The following is a 15,687-nucleotide window of genomic DNA, read 5'->3' on the forward strand; positions in this document are numbered from 1 at the left end:
TGCAGCGATACCGACAACGATCCGGATCGCTGCAGCGTCGCTGTTTGGTCGCTGGAGAGCTGTCACAAAGGCAGCTCCGCAGCGACCAACGATCCCGAAGTCCCCGGGTAACCAGGGTAAACATCGGGTTACTAAGCGCAGGGCCGCGCTTAGTAACCCGATGTTTACCCTGGTTACCATTGTTAAAGTAAAAAAAACAACCACTACATACTTACCTACCGCTGTCTGTCCCCGGTGCTCTGCTTCTCTGCACTCCTCCTGTACTGACTGTGAGCACAGCGGCCGGAAAGCAGAGCGGTGACGTCACCGCTCTGCTTTCCGGCTGACCGACGCTCACATCCAGTGCAGGAGGAGTGCAGAGAAGCAGAGCGCCGGGGACAGACAGCGGTAGGTAATTATGTAGTGGTTGTTTTTTTTTTTTTTTACTTTAACGATGGTAACCAGGGTAAACATCGGGTTACTAAGCGCGGCTCTGCGCTTAGTAACCCGATGTTTACCCTGGTTACCAGCGAAGACATCGCTGAATCGGCGTCACACACGCCAATTCAGCGATGTCAGCGGGAGAGCCAGCGACGAAATAAAGTCCTGGTCTTTCTGCCCCGACCAACGATATCACAGCAGGGGCCTGATCGCTGCTGCGTGTCACACTGGACGATATCGCTAGCCAGGACGCTGCAACGTCACGGATCGCTAGCGATATCGTCCAGTGTGACGGTACCTTAATTGAACACTAAAATACCACATCCTAGATATCACTGAATAAAATATTCCAGTTGCAAATCTTTATTACATAGTGGAATATGTTGAAAACAATAAAACATAACTGATCAATGTAAATCAAAATTAATATCCCATGAAGGTCTGGATTTAGAAGGATACTCAAAATCAAAGCGGAAAATCAAATTACAGGCTGATCTGACTTCAGTGGAAATGCTTCAAGACAAGGAGATGATGCTCAGTAGTGTGTGTGACCTCCACGTGTCTGTAAGACCTCCCTCTAATGACTGGGAATACTCCTGATGAGGCGGCGGATGGTCTCCTGAGGGATCTTCTCCCAGATCTGGATTAAGGCTATGTGCACACGTTGCGGATTAGGCTTAGGAATTTCTGGTGCGGATTCTGCCTCTCCTGGCAGAAAACGCAACTGCGGATCTGTTGCGGTTTTTGTGCACTTTTTTTGCAGTTTGTACCCCTGCAGTTTTCTATAATGGAATGGGTACAAAAATGCTGCAGATTCACAAAAAAAGTGACATGCTACTTCTTTTAAACTGCAGCGTTTCCGCAGCGGATTTTCCGTAAAGTGTGCACAGCATTTTTTTTCTCATTGATTTACATTGTTCTGTAAATCAATTGCGGATCTGCAGCGTTTCTGCACCGCAAAAAACGCTGCAGATCCGCAGAGAATCCGCAACGTGTGCACATACCCTTAAACATCAGTCAACTCCTGGACAGTCTGTAGTGCTATGTGGTGTTGGTAGATGAAACATGGAACGAGACATGTGCTCGATTGAATTAAAGTCTGGGGAACGGCAGGCCAGGCCAATCCATAGCCTCAATACCTTAATCATGCAGGAACTGCTGACACACTTCAACCACATGAGGCCTAGCATTGTCATGCATCAGAAGGAATCCAGGGCTCAAAGCACCTGCATATGGCTGCTCTCATCCACGAAGAGCACAGGGTGCCAGTGTTGAATCTGCCAATCTTGGTGTTCTCTGGCCAATCGCCCTGTACAGTGCAGGGCTCTAAGCACAGCAGCCACTTGAGGACGTCGGGCACTGATACAACCCTCACAGTCTGTTTCTGACAGTTTGAGCGACACCTGAATATTAGTGGCCTGCTAGAGGTCATTTTGCAGGACTCTGGCACTGTTCCTACATTCATGCACAAAGGAGGAGGTAGCGGTCCTACTGCTGGGTTGTTGCCCTCCTACTGTCCCCTCCACATCTCCTGGTATACTTGCCTGTCTCCTGGTATCTGCTCTGTGCTCTGGACACTGCTGACACACAGCTACCCTTCTTGCCACAACTCTCATTGAGGTCTCATCCTGGATGAGCTGCTTTACCTGAGAAACTTTTCTGGCTTGTAGACCTCACCTTATGCTAGTGTACCTCTACGGGTGAGTGCAAATGACAAAATGCAAAAGTGACCAAATCACCCAAAAATGAGAACCATGAAATGGTCTGTGGTCATCTCTTGCAGAACCACTCCTTTTATAGGGGTTGTCTTGCTAATTGTCTATCATTTCTACCTGTTGTCTGTTCCATTTGCACAACATCAGAAGAAATTGATTCACAATCCGTGTTGCTTCATAACTGGAGAAGTTGATTTCACAGAAGTGTATTGACTTGGAGTTACATTGTCTTAAATGTTCACTTTTGCTCTAAAAAAAAAATATATATATATTTTTGGAAACCACAAATAAGGTACATCTTACAAACACACACAAAAAAATGAAGTGCCAGGAACTGTAGCGCTACAAGCTTTTAAGTTACCCCTGTAAATTAAAAAAAAAATTATTAATGTAACGCTTTGTTTTAGGTTATTACAAATTTCGTCCTTCAATGGAAAAATGAATGCACTTAATGAAGTGAACAAAGTTATATCAAGCGTCTCGTACTACACGCACAGACATGGCAATCCGGAGGAGGAGGAGTGGTTGACGGCAGAACGGATGGCAGTAAGTACAACTTTAATAGTTGGAATATTGAATGAAGAATTTAATTAAACTGGACACGATTTGGACAACCCCCTTTTTAAATGCTCAAAACCCATAAGTAAAGCTATATTCTCCACCTGCACTATCTCCGGGTCTCCCAGTGCTGGCATAAATCGTCAGTTTCTCATTGGCTGCTGCTTATTGATATTCTGTCAGTGCAGATGTCCACTCTGTTTAAATAGTAAAGGCTGCAGCCTGTCAGCACTGCTGATTGGCTGCAGCTTTAACATATGTCACATGAACGCCATCAGACACAGCGCCAACATCAGTGGCATGGCACCAGTTCAGGAGGTGAAATTAAGCTTATTTTACACTGGGGGAAGTTCAGGAAAAAAACTGATTAGAGAGGCACTGCTAGTAGAAGTACAGTAACGAGTGCTTCCAAACCAACCAGAGATAGATCTATCTATCTATCTATCTATCTATCTATCTATCTATCTATCTATCTATCTATCTATCTATCTATCTATCTATCTATCTATCTATCCACACACATACACACACTAGATGGTGGCCCGATTCTAACGCATCGGGTATTCTAGAATATGCATGTCCACGTAGTATATTGCCCAGTCACGTAGTATATTGCCCAGCTATGTAGTATACAGCACAGAGCCACGTAGTATACTGCCCAGTCACGTAGTATATAGCACAGCCCACGCAGTATATAACTGTGGCCACGTAATATATAGCACAGCCTACGGAGTATATAACACTGCCTATGTAGTATACAGCAGTATGGGCACATATCCCTGTCAAAAAAATAATTAAAATAAAAAATAGTTATATACTTACCTCCTGGGATCCAGCGGAGCTCCGGGCGAGACCGCTAAGTCTTCTGGGTAATTTCGCAATGCATCGCTGGGAACGGAAGATGGCGGCAGCCGCGAGCGGCTCAGCGGACAACGGAGGGTGAGGTTTTTTGTTTTTTTTATTATTTTTAACATTACTTTTTTTTACTATTGACGCTGCATGGGCAGCATCAATAGTAAAAGGTTGGGGACACACGGGGTTAATAGCGGCGGTAACGGAGTGCGTTACCCGCGGCATAACGTGGTCCGTTACCGCCGGCATTAACCCTGTGACCGGAGGGGAGTATGGAGCGGGCGCTGACTGCGGGGAGTATGGAGCGGGGAGTATGGAGCGGGCGTCGGGGACACTGACTGCGGGGAGTATGGAGTGGCCATTTTCTTCCGGTCTGTGCCAGTCGCTGATTGGTCGTGGCTGTTTTGCCGCGACCAATCAGCGACTTGGATTTCCAGGACAGACAGAGGCCGCGACCAATGAATATCAGTGACAGACGGAAGTGAGCCTTAGACAATTATATAGTATATATATATAATTTTTGGATTGCTCTGGTCACTCCTTATGATGTTGATGTTTTTTTCTTTTCCTGCACCTAGCAGCAATTCAAACGGAATCTGTCACATGGTTTTTGCTATTTAGAGAGAGCAGCTTATCGTAGAGACAGAAACACGTGATTCCAGTGGTGTCCCTTACTGGGCTGCTTGCTGCAGTTTTGATCTGTTTCTAAAGAGCAGTGTTTTTCACTACCAGTTTAGTCCTCCATATTCATGTGGTCTGTATAAAACCACCGCAGCAATGATTGACAGCTTTCTGTATACACTGTGCATAGACAGAAAGCTGTTAGTGGGGTTATACAGAGTTAACCGTTAAGAGAACCGCTAAATATGTAGCAGATTTTATGCAAAATAGCAACAACAGTAAAGTGTCACATTGCTAGCATTAGGATCTGCTGACTAGGGATGAGTGAATAGCTTTGGATAACTCCTTATCTGAATAGCTATATCGCTTACCAAATAGCTGCATCGGGAACCCGGATACCTGGAGCGCTCCGATAATCTGCTGTTCGGCTCCGCAGCTTCATGTGTCGCGGCTGTCACAACACATGCATGGAGTTATCTGCAGCTATGCACTCATCCCTACAACTGACCTATTCCCTTTAAAATCCTCCTCCAAAGTACTCCCTTTATGCTGAAATAATATTTAGAACAACCTTATTTTATACAATTATTTAATAGCAAAGGATAGTCAATACCTTTTTCATGAGAAAACAATAATTGTCTTTTTGCTATTTTTTTTTTTAACAGAAAAGCTTCAGAGCTTTTTCTTTGTTGTACATTTAACTAGTTACAGGCTGTTAATTTTGGAGAATGCTATATTATAGAAGTATTCAGCAGATGTGTTACGCTAACCATATGGTTTATATGCGGTTAAACCAAATAAGCTTTTCCATTTATGTAGTGCAGACATCTGGTCACAAGCGAGTTGCAATAAAATCAGGATTACTGTGAAGAAAAATCCTGTTTGTACTACTGTTGACTGACAAATATTTCATTTAAAAAAATAAAGTCTTTATGCTTTTCTGGTTGACATTTAAGGCTATGTGCACACGCTACGGATTTTGCTGCGGATCGGCAGCGTTTCCGCCCCAGTTTCCCCTTAATTTACATTACAATGTAAACCTATGGGAAACAGAAAACGCTGTGCCCATGCTGCGGAAAAAGCGCGGAAACGCAGCGGTTTACATTCCGCAGCATGTCAATTCTTTCTGCGGATTCCACAGTGGTTTTACACCTGCTCCACAATAGGAATCCGCATGTGTAAAACCGCAGTGAAAACCGCAAAAAAAACCACGGTAAATCCGCGATAAATCTGCAGCAAAAACGCAGCGGTTTTTCCCTGCAGATTTATCAAATTTGCAGCGGAAAAATCCGCAGTGGACCATTCTACTTGTGCACATACCCTAAAAGGTTGAAAGCTTTTTTTTTTTTTTTTTCTCTCCACTAATTGTCTTCCTTTTTCTTAGAAGTATCAATAAAGAAAATCTGAACCGTTTAGGGTACTTTCACACTAGCGTTTTTTGTAAATCCGTCACAATGCGTCGTTTTGCAGAAAAAACGCATCCTGCAAAATTGCTTGCAGTATGCGTTTTTTCCCCATAGACTTCTATTGGCGACGCATTTGCGACGGATTTGCACACTTCGCATCCGTCTTGCGACGGATGCGTCGTGCTTTGGCGGACCGTCAGGAAAAAAAAAACCCTACATGTAACGTTTTTTTCTCCCGACGGACCGCTTTTTCCGACCGCATGCGCGGCCGGAACTCCGCCCCCACCTCCCCGCACCTTACAATGGGGCAGCGGATGCGCCGGAAAAATGCATCCGCTGCACCCATTGTGCAAAGCGCTAAACGCTAGCGTCGGAATCTCTCCCCGACGCATTGCGACGGGGAGATTCCGACGCTAGTGTGAAAGAAGCCTTAGGCCTTTCACACTTCCGTCTTTCTTTTTCCGTCACAATGCATAGTTTTTTTTTGGGGGGGGGGGGGGGGGGGGGAGAAACGCATCCAGCAAATGTTTCTGCTGGATCCTGTTTTTTTCTCATAGACTTGTATTAGCTACGGATTGTGACAGATGGCCTTCAGTTTCATCCGTCGTGCACTGCAACCGTCGTAAAATCGCTGTCCGTCGGGCGGAGACAACGCACAGAGTAACTGATGTTGTGTACGTCGGAAAATCGCTCAGCGATGGGTCCTTCTCTGTCCGTCACTGGCTATAATGGAAGCCTATAGACGCAGGATCCGTCGCTGACTGTGAAAAGCAGGAATCCAGCGACGGATGCCATCTTTTGAAACTGAGCATGCGTGGAAGAAATTCTCACTCAATTTTTACTATTGATGTTGCCTATGCAGCATCAATAGTAAAAAGATAAAATGTTAAAAATAATAATAAAAAGTGATATTCTTGCCTTCCGGCTTCCCCCGCAGACTTCACAATGCTCGCAATGTTCCCGATCCCAGTGATGCCTTGCGAAATGACCAGATGACCGCTACGTCCTCACAGGTCATTGTCTCGGACAGGATCAGTCTTTCCAACATTTTTGACGGATTGTGACTGATTGTAAAAAACGGAAGTGTGAAAGAGGCCTTAGTCATCATGCTGTTATTATCCAGATAAAAAAATCTTTATTAGACACATGGTTGGCTTGTGATTTGGTTTGCATTATATTATACTCTAATTTCCCATATACTTACCTTCTGTCAGTTGTCATATGACTATATGGTGTCCAGCTAAAATTTGTATACACTTTTTTTTTTTTTTAACTAGATTTATATATACCTCTGTGGTGTGTGCGCACTGGTCCTGTGCAGTGCCACCGTTATACAAGCCATATGTCTAATAAAGGTTTCATCTTGATAGTAACTGCATGATTTATTACAGTTTGGCTTTTCTTTTGGTGTTTGTGTCTTTCCGAATGGCCCTCTCTGTACAAAGTTTGGCAGGTATATGTGTTTAGTATATTGATTAGCACATTCAACCTATTTTTGTTGATATTGTCACATATTATGTGCCTTACCCAGATTTTCTGATTAACTTTTTTAGGATAGGTAATCCTACCATTAGTATGTCAGATGAGTGGGGGTCAGACAGCCGGCATTACCACTGATCAGCTTTTACATAGGAGTGACCAGTAATCTGTGTATGGATCTGTACTTGTCTCCATACTCTATACATCTGTCCCCTGCCAGAAATTATGAGGGATTGGTGGTCGTGGTGGGGGTGGTGGCTGTCAGACAGACCCCCATCTTTGGATACGGCATCGATTACATACCATTTGAAAACCGATTGCGAACATGAAACAAATGTTTCCTGCAGTCTGTATACCAAGGCCATACCAATTTTTTTTATCATGTGTTGTATACATTTTGTATATACTATATATATATATAGTGTATATAAAATATCAAATATTGCTTAGGAGGTTTGCTATTTGCTATAGGCTTTCAACATGTCTTAGAAAACAAAATAGTTTTTCTAAACAAATTCACAGCACATATTGGCTAATCTCTCCTACTATGCCTCCTTAACCCCTTTCTGACCTCGGGCGGGATAGTACGTCCGAGGTCAGAAGCCCCGCTTTGATGCAGGGCTCTGCGGTGAGCCCGCATCAAAGCCGGGACGTCAGCTGTTTTGAACAGCTGACATGTGCCCGTAATAGGCGCGGGCAGAATCGCGATCTGCCCGCACCTATTAACTAGTTAAATGCCGCTGTCAAACGCAGACAGCGGCATTTAACTACCGCTTCCGGCCGGGCGGCCGGAAATGACGTCATCGCCGACCCCCGTCACATGATCGGGGGTCGGCGATGCGTCAGAATGGTAACCATAGAGGTCCTAGAGACCTCTATGGTTACTGATCACCGGTGGCTGTGAGCGCCACCCTGTGGTCGGCGCTCACAGCACACCTCCATTTCTGCTACATAGCAGCGATCAGCAGATCGCTGCTATGTAGCAGAGGCGATCGAGTTGTGCCTGCTTCTAGCCTCCCATGGAGGCTATTGAAGCATGGCAAAAGTAAAAAAAAAAAAAAAGTTAAAAAAATGTGAAAAAAAAAAATATAAAAGTTTAAATCAAATTCAATCAATTCGCCCCAATCAAAATAAAAAAAAAATCAAATCTACACATATTTGGTATCGCCGTGCTCAGAATCGCCCGATCTATCAATTAAAAAAAAGCATTAACCTGATCGCTAAATGGCGTAGCGAGAAAAAAATTTGAAACGCCAGAATTACGTTTTTTAGGTCGCCGCGACATTGCATTAAAATGCAATAACGGGGGATCAAAAGAACGTATCTGCACCAAAATGCTATCATTAAAAACGTCATCTCGGCACGCAAAAAATAAGCCCACAACTGACCCCAGATCATGAAAAATGGAGACGCTAAGAGTATCGGAAAATGGCACAATTTTTTTTTTTTTTAAACAAAGTTTGGAATTTTTTTTCACCACTTAGGTAAAAAATAACCTAGACATGTTAGGTGTCTATGAACTTGTACTGACCTGGAGAATCATAATATAAGGTCAGTTTTAGCATTTAGTGAACCTAGCAAAAAAGCCAAACAAAAAACAAGTGTGGGATTGCACTTTTTTGCAATTTCACCGCACTTGGAATTTTTTTCCCGTTTTGTAGTACACGACATGCTAAAACCAATGATGTCGTTCAAAAGTACAACTCCTTCCACAAAAAATAAGCCCTCACATGGCCAAATTGACGGAAAAATAAAAAAGTTATGGCTCTGGGAAGGAGGGGAGTGAAAAACGAACATGGAAAAACGAAAAATCCCAAGGTCATGAAGGGGTTAATACTGGGTTCAGCTGCTGCTATATTGTAGGCAGTTGATAACAATATAGATGATAATTGTATGTATTTGTGAATATATTGCAACAAAAAGTTCTTGGCTGCAATCCTAATGCTAAAAAACCTTTCAGTCCAACTAGAAAAAGCCCAGATGTCCACTTTGATGAACTACTTGAGTTGGATGCTTTATAGCGGTTATGCTTTCAGAAGTACTTCTTAATGACTTTTTATTATCCACTTAAGATCTTGAAAACCTTCCGATCCATTTTATCACTGTACTTGTGTTCTAGGAATGGATTCAGCAGAACAATATCCTATCTATTGTTTTGCGGGATAGTCTTCATCAGCCACAGTATGTAGAGAAACTGGAGAAAATTCTAAGATTTGTCATCAAAGAAAAAGCCCTAACATTACAAGATCTTGACAATATATGGGCAGCACAGGTAAAAACTGTTGCCCTGTTTGATTAGTGTTGCGTTTTTTTTTTTAATCTTCCCATATATTTGGCCTGCGAATGTTTGTTTCAATCTTGCTTGAACTTATTGTGACACGTATCAGAAATTAAGATCTTGTCATCGCTTTTGTTTGTTCTCTCTCAGGCAGGAAAACATGAAGCCATTGTAAAAAATGTCCATGACTTGCTTGCTAAGCTAGCATGGGATTTCTCCCCAGAACAACTTGACCACCTCTTCGATTGTTTCAAGGTAAATGTTTTAAGATACTTCCTAATGTTTTAATATGTGCACATTATGTTTTTTTTTTTTTTTTTTAATGCCATATTTTTTGGACTAAGACACACCCCAAAATTTTAGAAGGAAATTGGAGAACAAATTAATTTGTCAAATGGGGGTCCATCTTACAAGTCCGAATTCAGCTTACCGGTGGGAGAAGGGGATCGGCAGCGCTGGTGGAGTGGGGTCACAGGAGGTGTTTGGTGGTCCAGCAATGATCTTACTTCCACCCCTGGCTGGTGCAGCGGTTCTCTGTGGTGTGGGGCCCCACTGAAATTTTATGCTAGCCCGGAGCCCCCACACTTTCATTGCTGCAGTTCGGTGGTCTGTGGGGAAAATGGCCACCGGAGGCTGGGTACATGCAGGTTGAAATCTTTGCCAAGATAGGAGTCAGATCATCGCTGAGCAGTGTTGGACCACCGAACACCCCCTTTTCTCTGCCCAGGACCGGCAGAATCGCCTGACTCCTGCTGCCACCACACTCCTGGGAAGTACATTTGGGCTATAAGACGCACGCCCCATTTTCCCAAATAATTTTGAGGGGAAAAAGTGTTAGACTGAAAAATGCAGAATTTAAAATCCCTTATCGATTTAAAGTAAAGAAAAAATCTGAGTTTGTCATTTCTTGGAAAGTTTTTGCAGTTGAAACTGCTACTGCATTTCTTTGCTCACCCTTCACAGTAACTAAGGCAGGGCAATAATTTGTATTGGTGAAACTTGCACACGTGTAGAAACATTGTCCTGGATGTTAAAAATGCATTCACATGGCACACTGCTAATTTTGACTTGCCTTGTTTTTCTAGGCTAGTTGGACAAATGCAAGTAAAAAACAACGTGAAAAATTACTGGAGCTGATACGACGACTAGCAGAAGACGACAAGGATGGTGTGATGGCTCACAAAGTGTTAAATCTCTTATGGAATTTGGCTCACAGTGATGATGTACCCGTTGATATAATGGACCAAGCCTTGAGTGCTCATATTAAAATTTTGGACTACAGCTGCTCGCAGGTGGGTAAAGTGAGTTGATATTTTTTTTCTTGGGTATTTTCTGGGTTTTTGGCAATTACCACCCATCCAAGTTACACCATCTCATGTTGTGTGCCACAATTAAACATAAACCTGTTTTTTGCCTATACAGGATCGAGACACCCAAAAAATTCAGTGGATAGATCGTTTTATAGAAGAATTGCGTACAAACGACAAGTGGGTCATTCCAGCACTTAAACAAATTAGAGAAATTTGCAGTTTATTTGGTGAAGCGCCTCAAAACTTGAGGTAAATAGTAAAGTGAAAGGAGGTCTTTTCTTCATAAGATGTAACTTTTAAGTCTTTTGATTAAAGATAGACTTCAGACTTCTGAGCTGATTCTCATATATAATACAATTTGACCCTGATCTGAGAAGCTTTCTGATGTCAGTGTCTTTAAGGCTAGGTTCACATTGCGTTATGTGAACCCGTTAAACGGAATACGTTACACAGCGGTGTAACGTAGTCCGTTAACGCCGCCATTGCTTGTAATGGCGAACGCATCGCTAGCGCACGCCCACATTGGGCGTGCGCTAGCGATGTGCCATCATGTGAGTGGCAGCGTTCGCGGTTCGTTCCTCGCTAGCGCAGATCGGGCATGATCGGGATCGGCCCGGAATAGTACACAAGGGGTGCGGAAAAGTGGCAAACAACATGAGCCAAGAGAAAGAGCCACTTTACAAAAATCCGCACACCACAATAAGGTATAATAGTATAAAAGGTAAACTTTTATTGATACATAATGTTAAAAACATGTTAAAAATATCCCCACAAAAAACTCAAAATTCTGCCAAACATACATAATGCTGAACACTGTACAATAACAGTTAATATAGCATACCTCCCAATAGCATGTGAATAATAATATATCTTGCTGTGGTACCTAAATCGCTACAAGTACACCAGAGACAATATATAAGTAATGGTGAACAACAGCCTATATATAAGAACCTAGTGACCTACCCTCTATCAATAAAAATGCTACCACATGTATGCCAGTAAAGAATGAACGGATCCGGTGACGTCAGATGTTGGTATAAGAACGTATCAAGTCCTGATAACAAACCAGGGGTTAAATCACCTGATAATAGCGATACTAGCCGAGATATAAACCCCTATGAAATCCAGATGGTAAACCAAGGGTTAAATGGCAGCGGTAATAACAGAGGTCCCAATGCGGAGATAATCAGTTCCTGGTGCCAATATGAGGTGTAGCACCTGGGTCAGACATGAGACCCTAAGGAATGTCGAGGGGGTCACCTGAGAGAATGAAGCGGCAGAAATAAGCGTGGGGAAGGACCCTACGCGTGTCGCCGTTACCAGAACGGCTTCATCAGGGGACCTTCCCTAGTCGCTAGTGTCGCTATTATCAGGTGATTTAACCCCTGGTTTGTTATCAGGACTTGATACGTTCTTATACCAACATCTGACGTCACCGGATCCGTTCATTCTTTACTGGCATACAGGTGGTAGCATTTTTATTGATAGAGGGTAGGTCACTAGGTTCTTATATATAGGCTGTTGTTCACCATTACTTATATATTGTCTCTGGTGTACTTGTAGCGATTTAGGTACCACAGCAAGATATATTATTCACATGCTATTGGGAGGTATGCTATATTAACTGTTATTGTACAGTGTTCAGCATTATGTATGTTTGGCAGAATTTTGAGTTTTTTGTGGGGATATTTTTAACATGTTTTTAACATTATGTATCAATAAAAGTTTACCTTTTATACTATTATACCTTATTGTGGTGTGCGGATTTTTGTAAAGTGGCTCTTTCTCTTTCTCTTGGCAAACGGACTGCCCTAACGCAATGTGAACCTAGCCTAAGAAAACATTAAAAAAAAAAAGTAGTTTTCACTATGAAATATATGTTGTATAGTGAAAAATATAGTGGTAGTTTTGTATTATGCCAAATGTATTTTCCTCTAACAATTGAGGTAAATGTTTGAAGTGAGGGATCCTTTACATGGCTGCATTTTTGTGTCGGTAATTGTAAGCCAAAACGAAGAGTGGAGCATGTACGCGAAACTCCGAAGTGCAAATCTTTCCATGAGATTCTTCCTCTGTACAATACTAGTGTAAAATACTGCAGTGTGAAAAAGACTTTATAGTGCACATGTCAATTGGTCAGAACTGGAGATGGTGCAAACTGATTCACGGTAAGCGGTCCAGCTGCATCATTAATAATTATCTGTGGCCCTGTGAAGTCTCCTACCTACCTGCCATATCCATGCCTCGGTTTTATTAGCTGGCCATCCTCAACATATGTTAAATACACTGCAATGTAGCACCAGGCCGACGAACAAAGAGTCAAGGATACGGTCTGGAGGTAGTTCTTAACTTTACCATTCAGCGGCCTCAGATGACTGATCTGTCTGCTGGATTAGGTCCTGTGAATCAATTCGCACCAACTCGAGTCAGAACTTTTTATCTTCATTGTAGGAATATAGTAACTTGTTGTAATTGTCTCCTTTTAGTCAGACGCAGCGCAGCCCTCATGTGTTCTACCGTCATGACTTAATTAACCAGCTCCAGCATAACCATGCCCTCGTCACTTTAGTTGCTGAAAATCTCTCTTCCTACATGGACAGTATGCGACAGTACTCGAAAGGTAAGTGACATTTAATCAAATTTCCAGAAATCTCTTTCATCTTTGTAAAGATAATATCACCCTTTATAATTCACCTCTATGTTGAAGCAAAATGTTGCAGTTGCTGAAATGACCTCAGTTGCTGTTTCCATTTCTTTTCTGTTGAAGAACATGGAGAGTACGATCCACAGACAGTAAGGCCGAGCAGTCGCTACAGTCATGTACAAGAAGTCCAGGAAAGGCTAAATTTTTTAAGGTAATTTTGTTAAGAACGGTCTTCCAAAGATGTTTACTTTTCTCTCACTGTGGAGGTCGTGCACTTTTGGTATAATTAAATTTTAGTGGACAGCGAAATAATTGTATCAACTTCATGTTTGGCATATTTTAATATTTGCAAATGTGCATGGATTTGCTCACCTTGGGCATTTTTCTGAAGTTTTTATGGGTCAGCCTCCACCCCCAAAAAACAAAAACTTTATTCACATAGTGTTGGAATATTGGCAACTCTTTACGCTTCTAGAGGATTCGTGGGCAACAGGTTTGCTAATCGACCATTGCAGATTAACAAACTAAAAATAAGACCCTATTCATGCCTTGTCAGTGACCTCTGCTGGAAAAACTTCTGACCGTTTCTGGAACCCTGTGTAATGGAGTCGGGCAATACTGTGGCCCAGAGCCCCTGCCTGATTTATGAAGCACTTTGGACACGCAGTGTGATGTGTACACTGACTAATAGATGAAAAATGAAGCTTGTGGGCCCTGTGTGCCAGTGCTTGCCATCAATTATGTACTGTCATTTCATTATTGACACAGACCTGAGCCTTTAAAACTATTTCCAAAATTATTTCTTTCATCCGTATTGGTTTAAAATGTGTTTTTGTTTTTTTTCTCTCTACCTTTTTAAAACAGATTTCTATTGAAGGATGGTCAGCTCTGGCTTTGTGCGCCTCAGGCGAAACAAATCTGGAAGTGTTTAGCTGAAAATGCCGTGTACCTTTGTGATCGTGAAGCCTGTTTCAAGTGGTATTCCAAGTTAATGGGTGATGAGCCAGACCTGGATCCGGATATTAATAAAGACTTCTTTGAAAACAATGTGCTGCAGCTCGATCCCTCGCTCTTAACAGAAAATGGCATGAAATGCTTTGAACGTTTTTTCAAAGCGGTTAACTGCCGGGAAGGGAAGCTTGTAGCCAAGCGGCGAGCTTACATGATGGATGACTTGGAGCTCATAGGACTTGACTATCTTTGGAGGGTGAGTGTCTCCAGCTTACATCACCACATTAAGTACAGCAAAACGAAGATCCTGATGTCTTTATTAGGTTGTCCAAAATAGGTTATGTTTCTCCAAGAGACAGGGATTGTCAAAGCAATTTATAACACCAGAGCCGAGAGAGGTAAAGACCTCGCTCCCAAAGTAAATGCATTCATGCAAAAAATAATAGCTGATGGAATAATCCCAGAAATCTGAAAACCAAGAAATGTGGAGTACAAAGAAACCACCAAGGAGCAATAAAAGTAAAAATGCAAGAAATTTTACTAGACAAAAATATATAAATGGAATTAAATATAAGCCATATATAATAGCACTAGGAGGGAAACAGGTGTGGAGACATGCTGATACAGCAGGGAGAGGAAACTGAATAAGGCTACGTTCACATTAGCGTTGTGTGCCGCTGCGTCGGCGACACAACGCACCAAAACGCACACAAAAATGCTGCGTTTTGCGACGCATGCATCGTTTTTTGCCGAAATTTGGACGCAAGAAAAATGCAACTTGTTGCGTTTTCTTGGTCCGACGCTTGCGGCAAAAAAGACGCATGCGTCGCACAACGCAACAAACAAAAACGCATGCGTCCCCCATGTTAAATATAGGGGCGCATGACGCATGCGTCGCCCGACGCAAACCCGACGCAAACTAGCATAACGCTAGTGTGAACGTAGCCTAAATGATAACCAGAAGTAAGCAAGGGCACCCACCATGAGAATAGATATAGCAATAATGAATATAAACAATGGCAAGTACAATAATGCTGGTAACTAGTCAAAAGTAAATCCATACATATAACACCGGACATAAGTGTCCCCCAAAGGTTAGTCCCGCTTAGCTATTGTAACTGGTAGTGTCCGTGCGTCTCCCTGCTGCCCCCCTTGACATGTGTTTTGCGGAGAGGGTTTTTTTTTGTGTAAAAAGAGCATCTGAAGCATTTGAAAAAGCATCTCCATGAAACACACGTCAAGGGGGACAGCAGGGAGATGCACGGACACTGCCAGTTACAATAGGTAAGCGGGACTAACCTTTGGGGGACACTTATGTCCGGTGTTATATGTATGGATTTACTTTTGATTAGTTACCAGCATTATTGTACTTGCCATTGCTTATATTCATTATTGCTTATCATTGCTTATTGCTATATCTATTCTTATGGTGGGTGCCCCTGCTTACTTCTGG

General features: G+C 42.6%; 1 protein-coding gene across 6 annotated transcripts in view; it reads left to right on the forward strand.

The window, feature by feature from the left end:
- Positions 1-15,687, forward strand: part of USP9X (ubiquitin specific peptidase 9 X-linked) — a 241,980-nt gene that overhangs the window by 121,007 nt on the left and 105,286 nt on the right. For 3 of the 6 annotated variants that reach the window (XM_069761633.1, XM_069761632.1, XM_069761635.1), the window contains exons 9-16: positions 2,543-2,681; positions 9,171-9,323; positions 9,480-9,584; positions 10,415-10,621; positions 10,752-10,888; positions 13,126-13,259; positions 13,407-13,494; positions 14,148-14,490. In XM_069761633.1, the coding sequence (XP_069617734.1) occupies positions 2,543-2,681; positions 9,171-9,323; positions 9,480-9,584; positions 10,415-10,621; positions 10,752-10,888; positions 13,126-13,259; positions 13,407-13,494; positions 14,148-14,490 (1,306 nt within the window). Of the gene's footprint in view, positions 1-2,542; positions 2,682-9,170; positions 9,324-9,479; positions 9,585-10,414; positions 10,631-10,751; positions 10,889-13,125; positions 13,260-13,406; positions 13,495-14,147; positions 14,491-15,687 lie in introns of all 6 variants that reach the window. The other 3 variants (XM_069761629.1, XM_069761631.1, XM_069761630.1) reach the window with 1 other exon arrangement.

The sequence above is a fragment of the Ranitomeya imitator genome, chromosome 3, assembly GCF_032444005.1.
Source record: "Ranitomeya imitator isolate aRanImi1 chromosome 3, aRanImi1.pri, whole genome shotgun sequence".
NCBI classification, from domain to species: domain Eukaryota; kingdom Metazoa; phylum Chordata; class Amphibia; order Anura; family Dendrobatidae; genus Ranitomeya; species Ranitomeya imitator.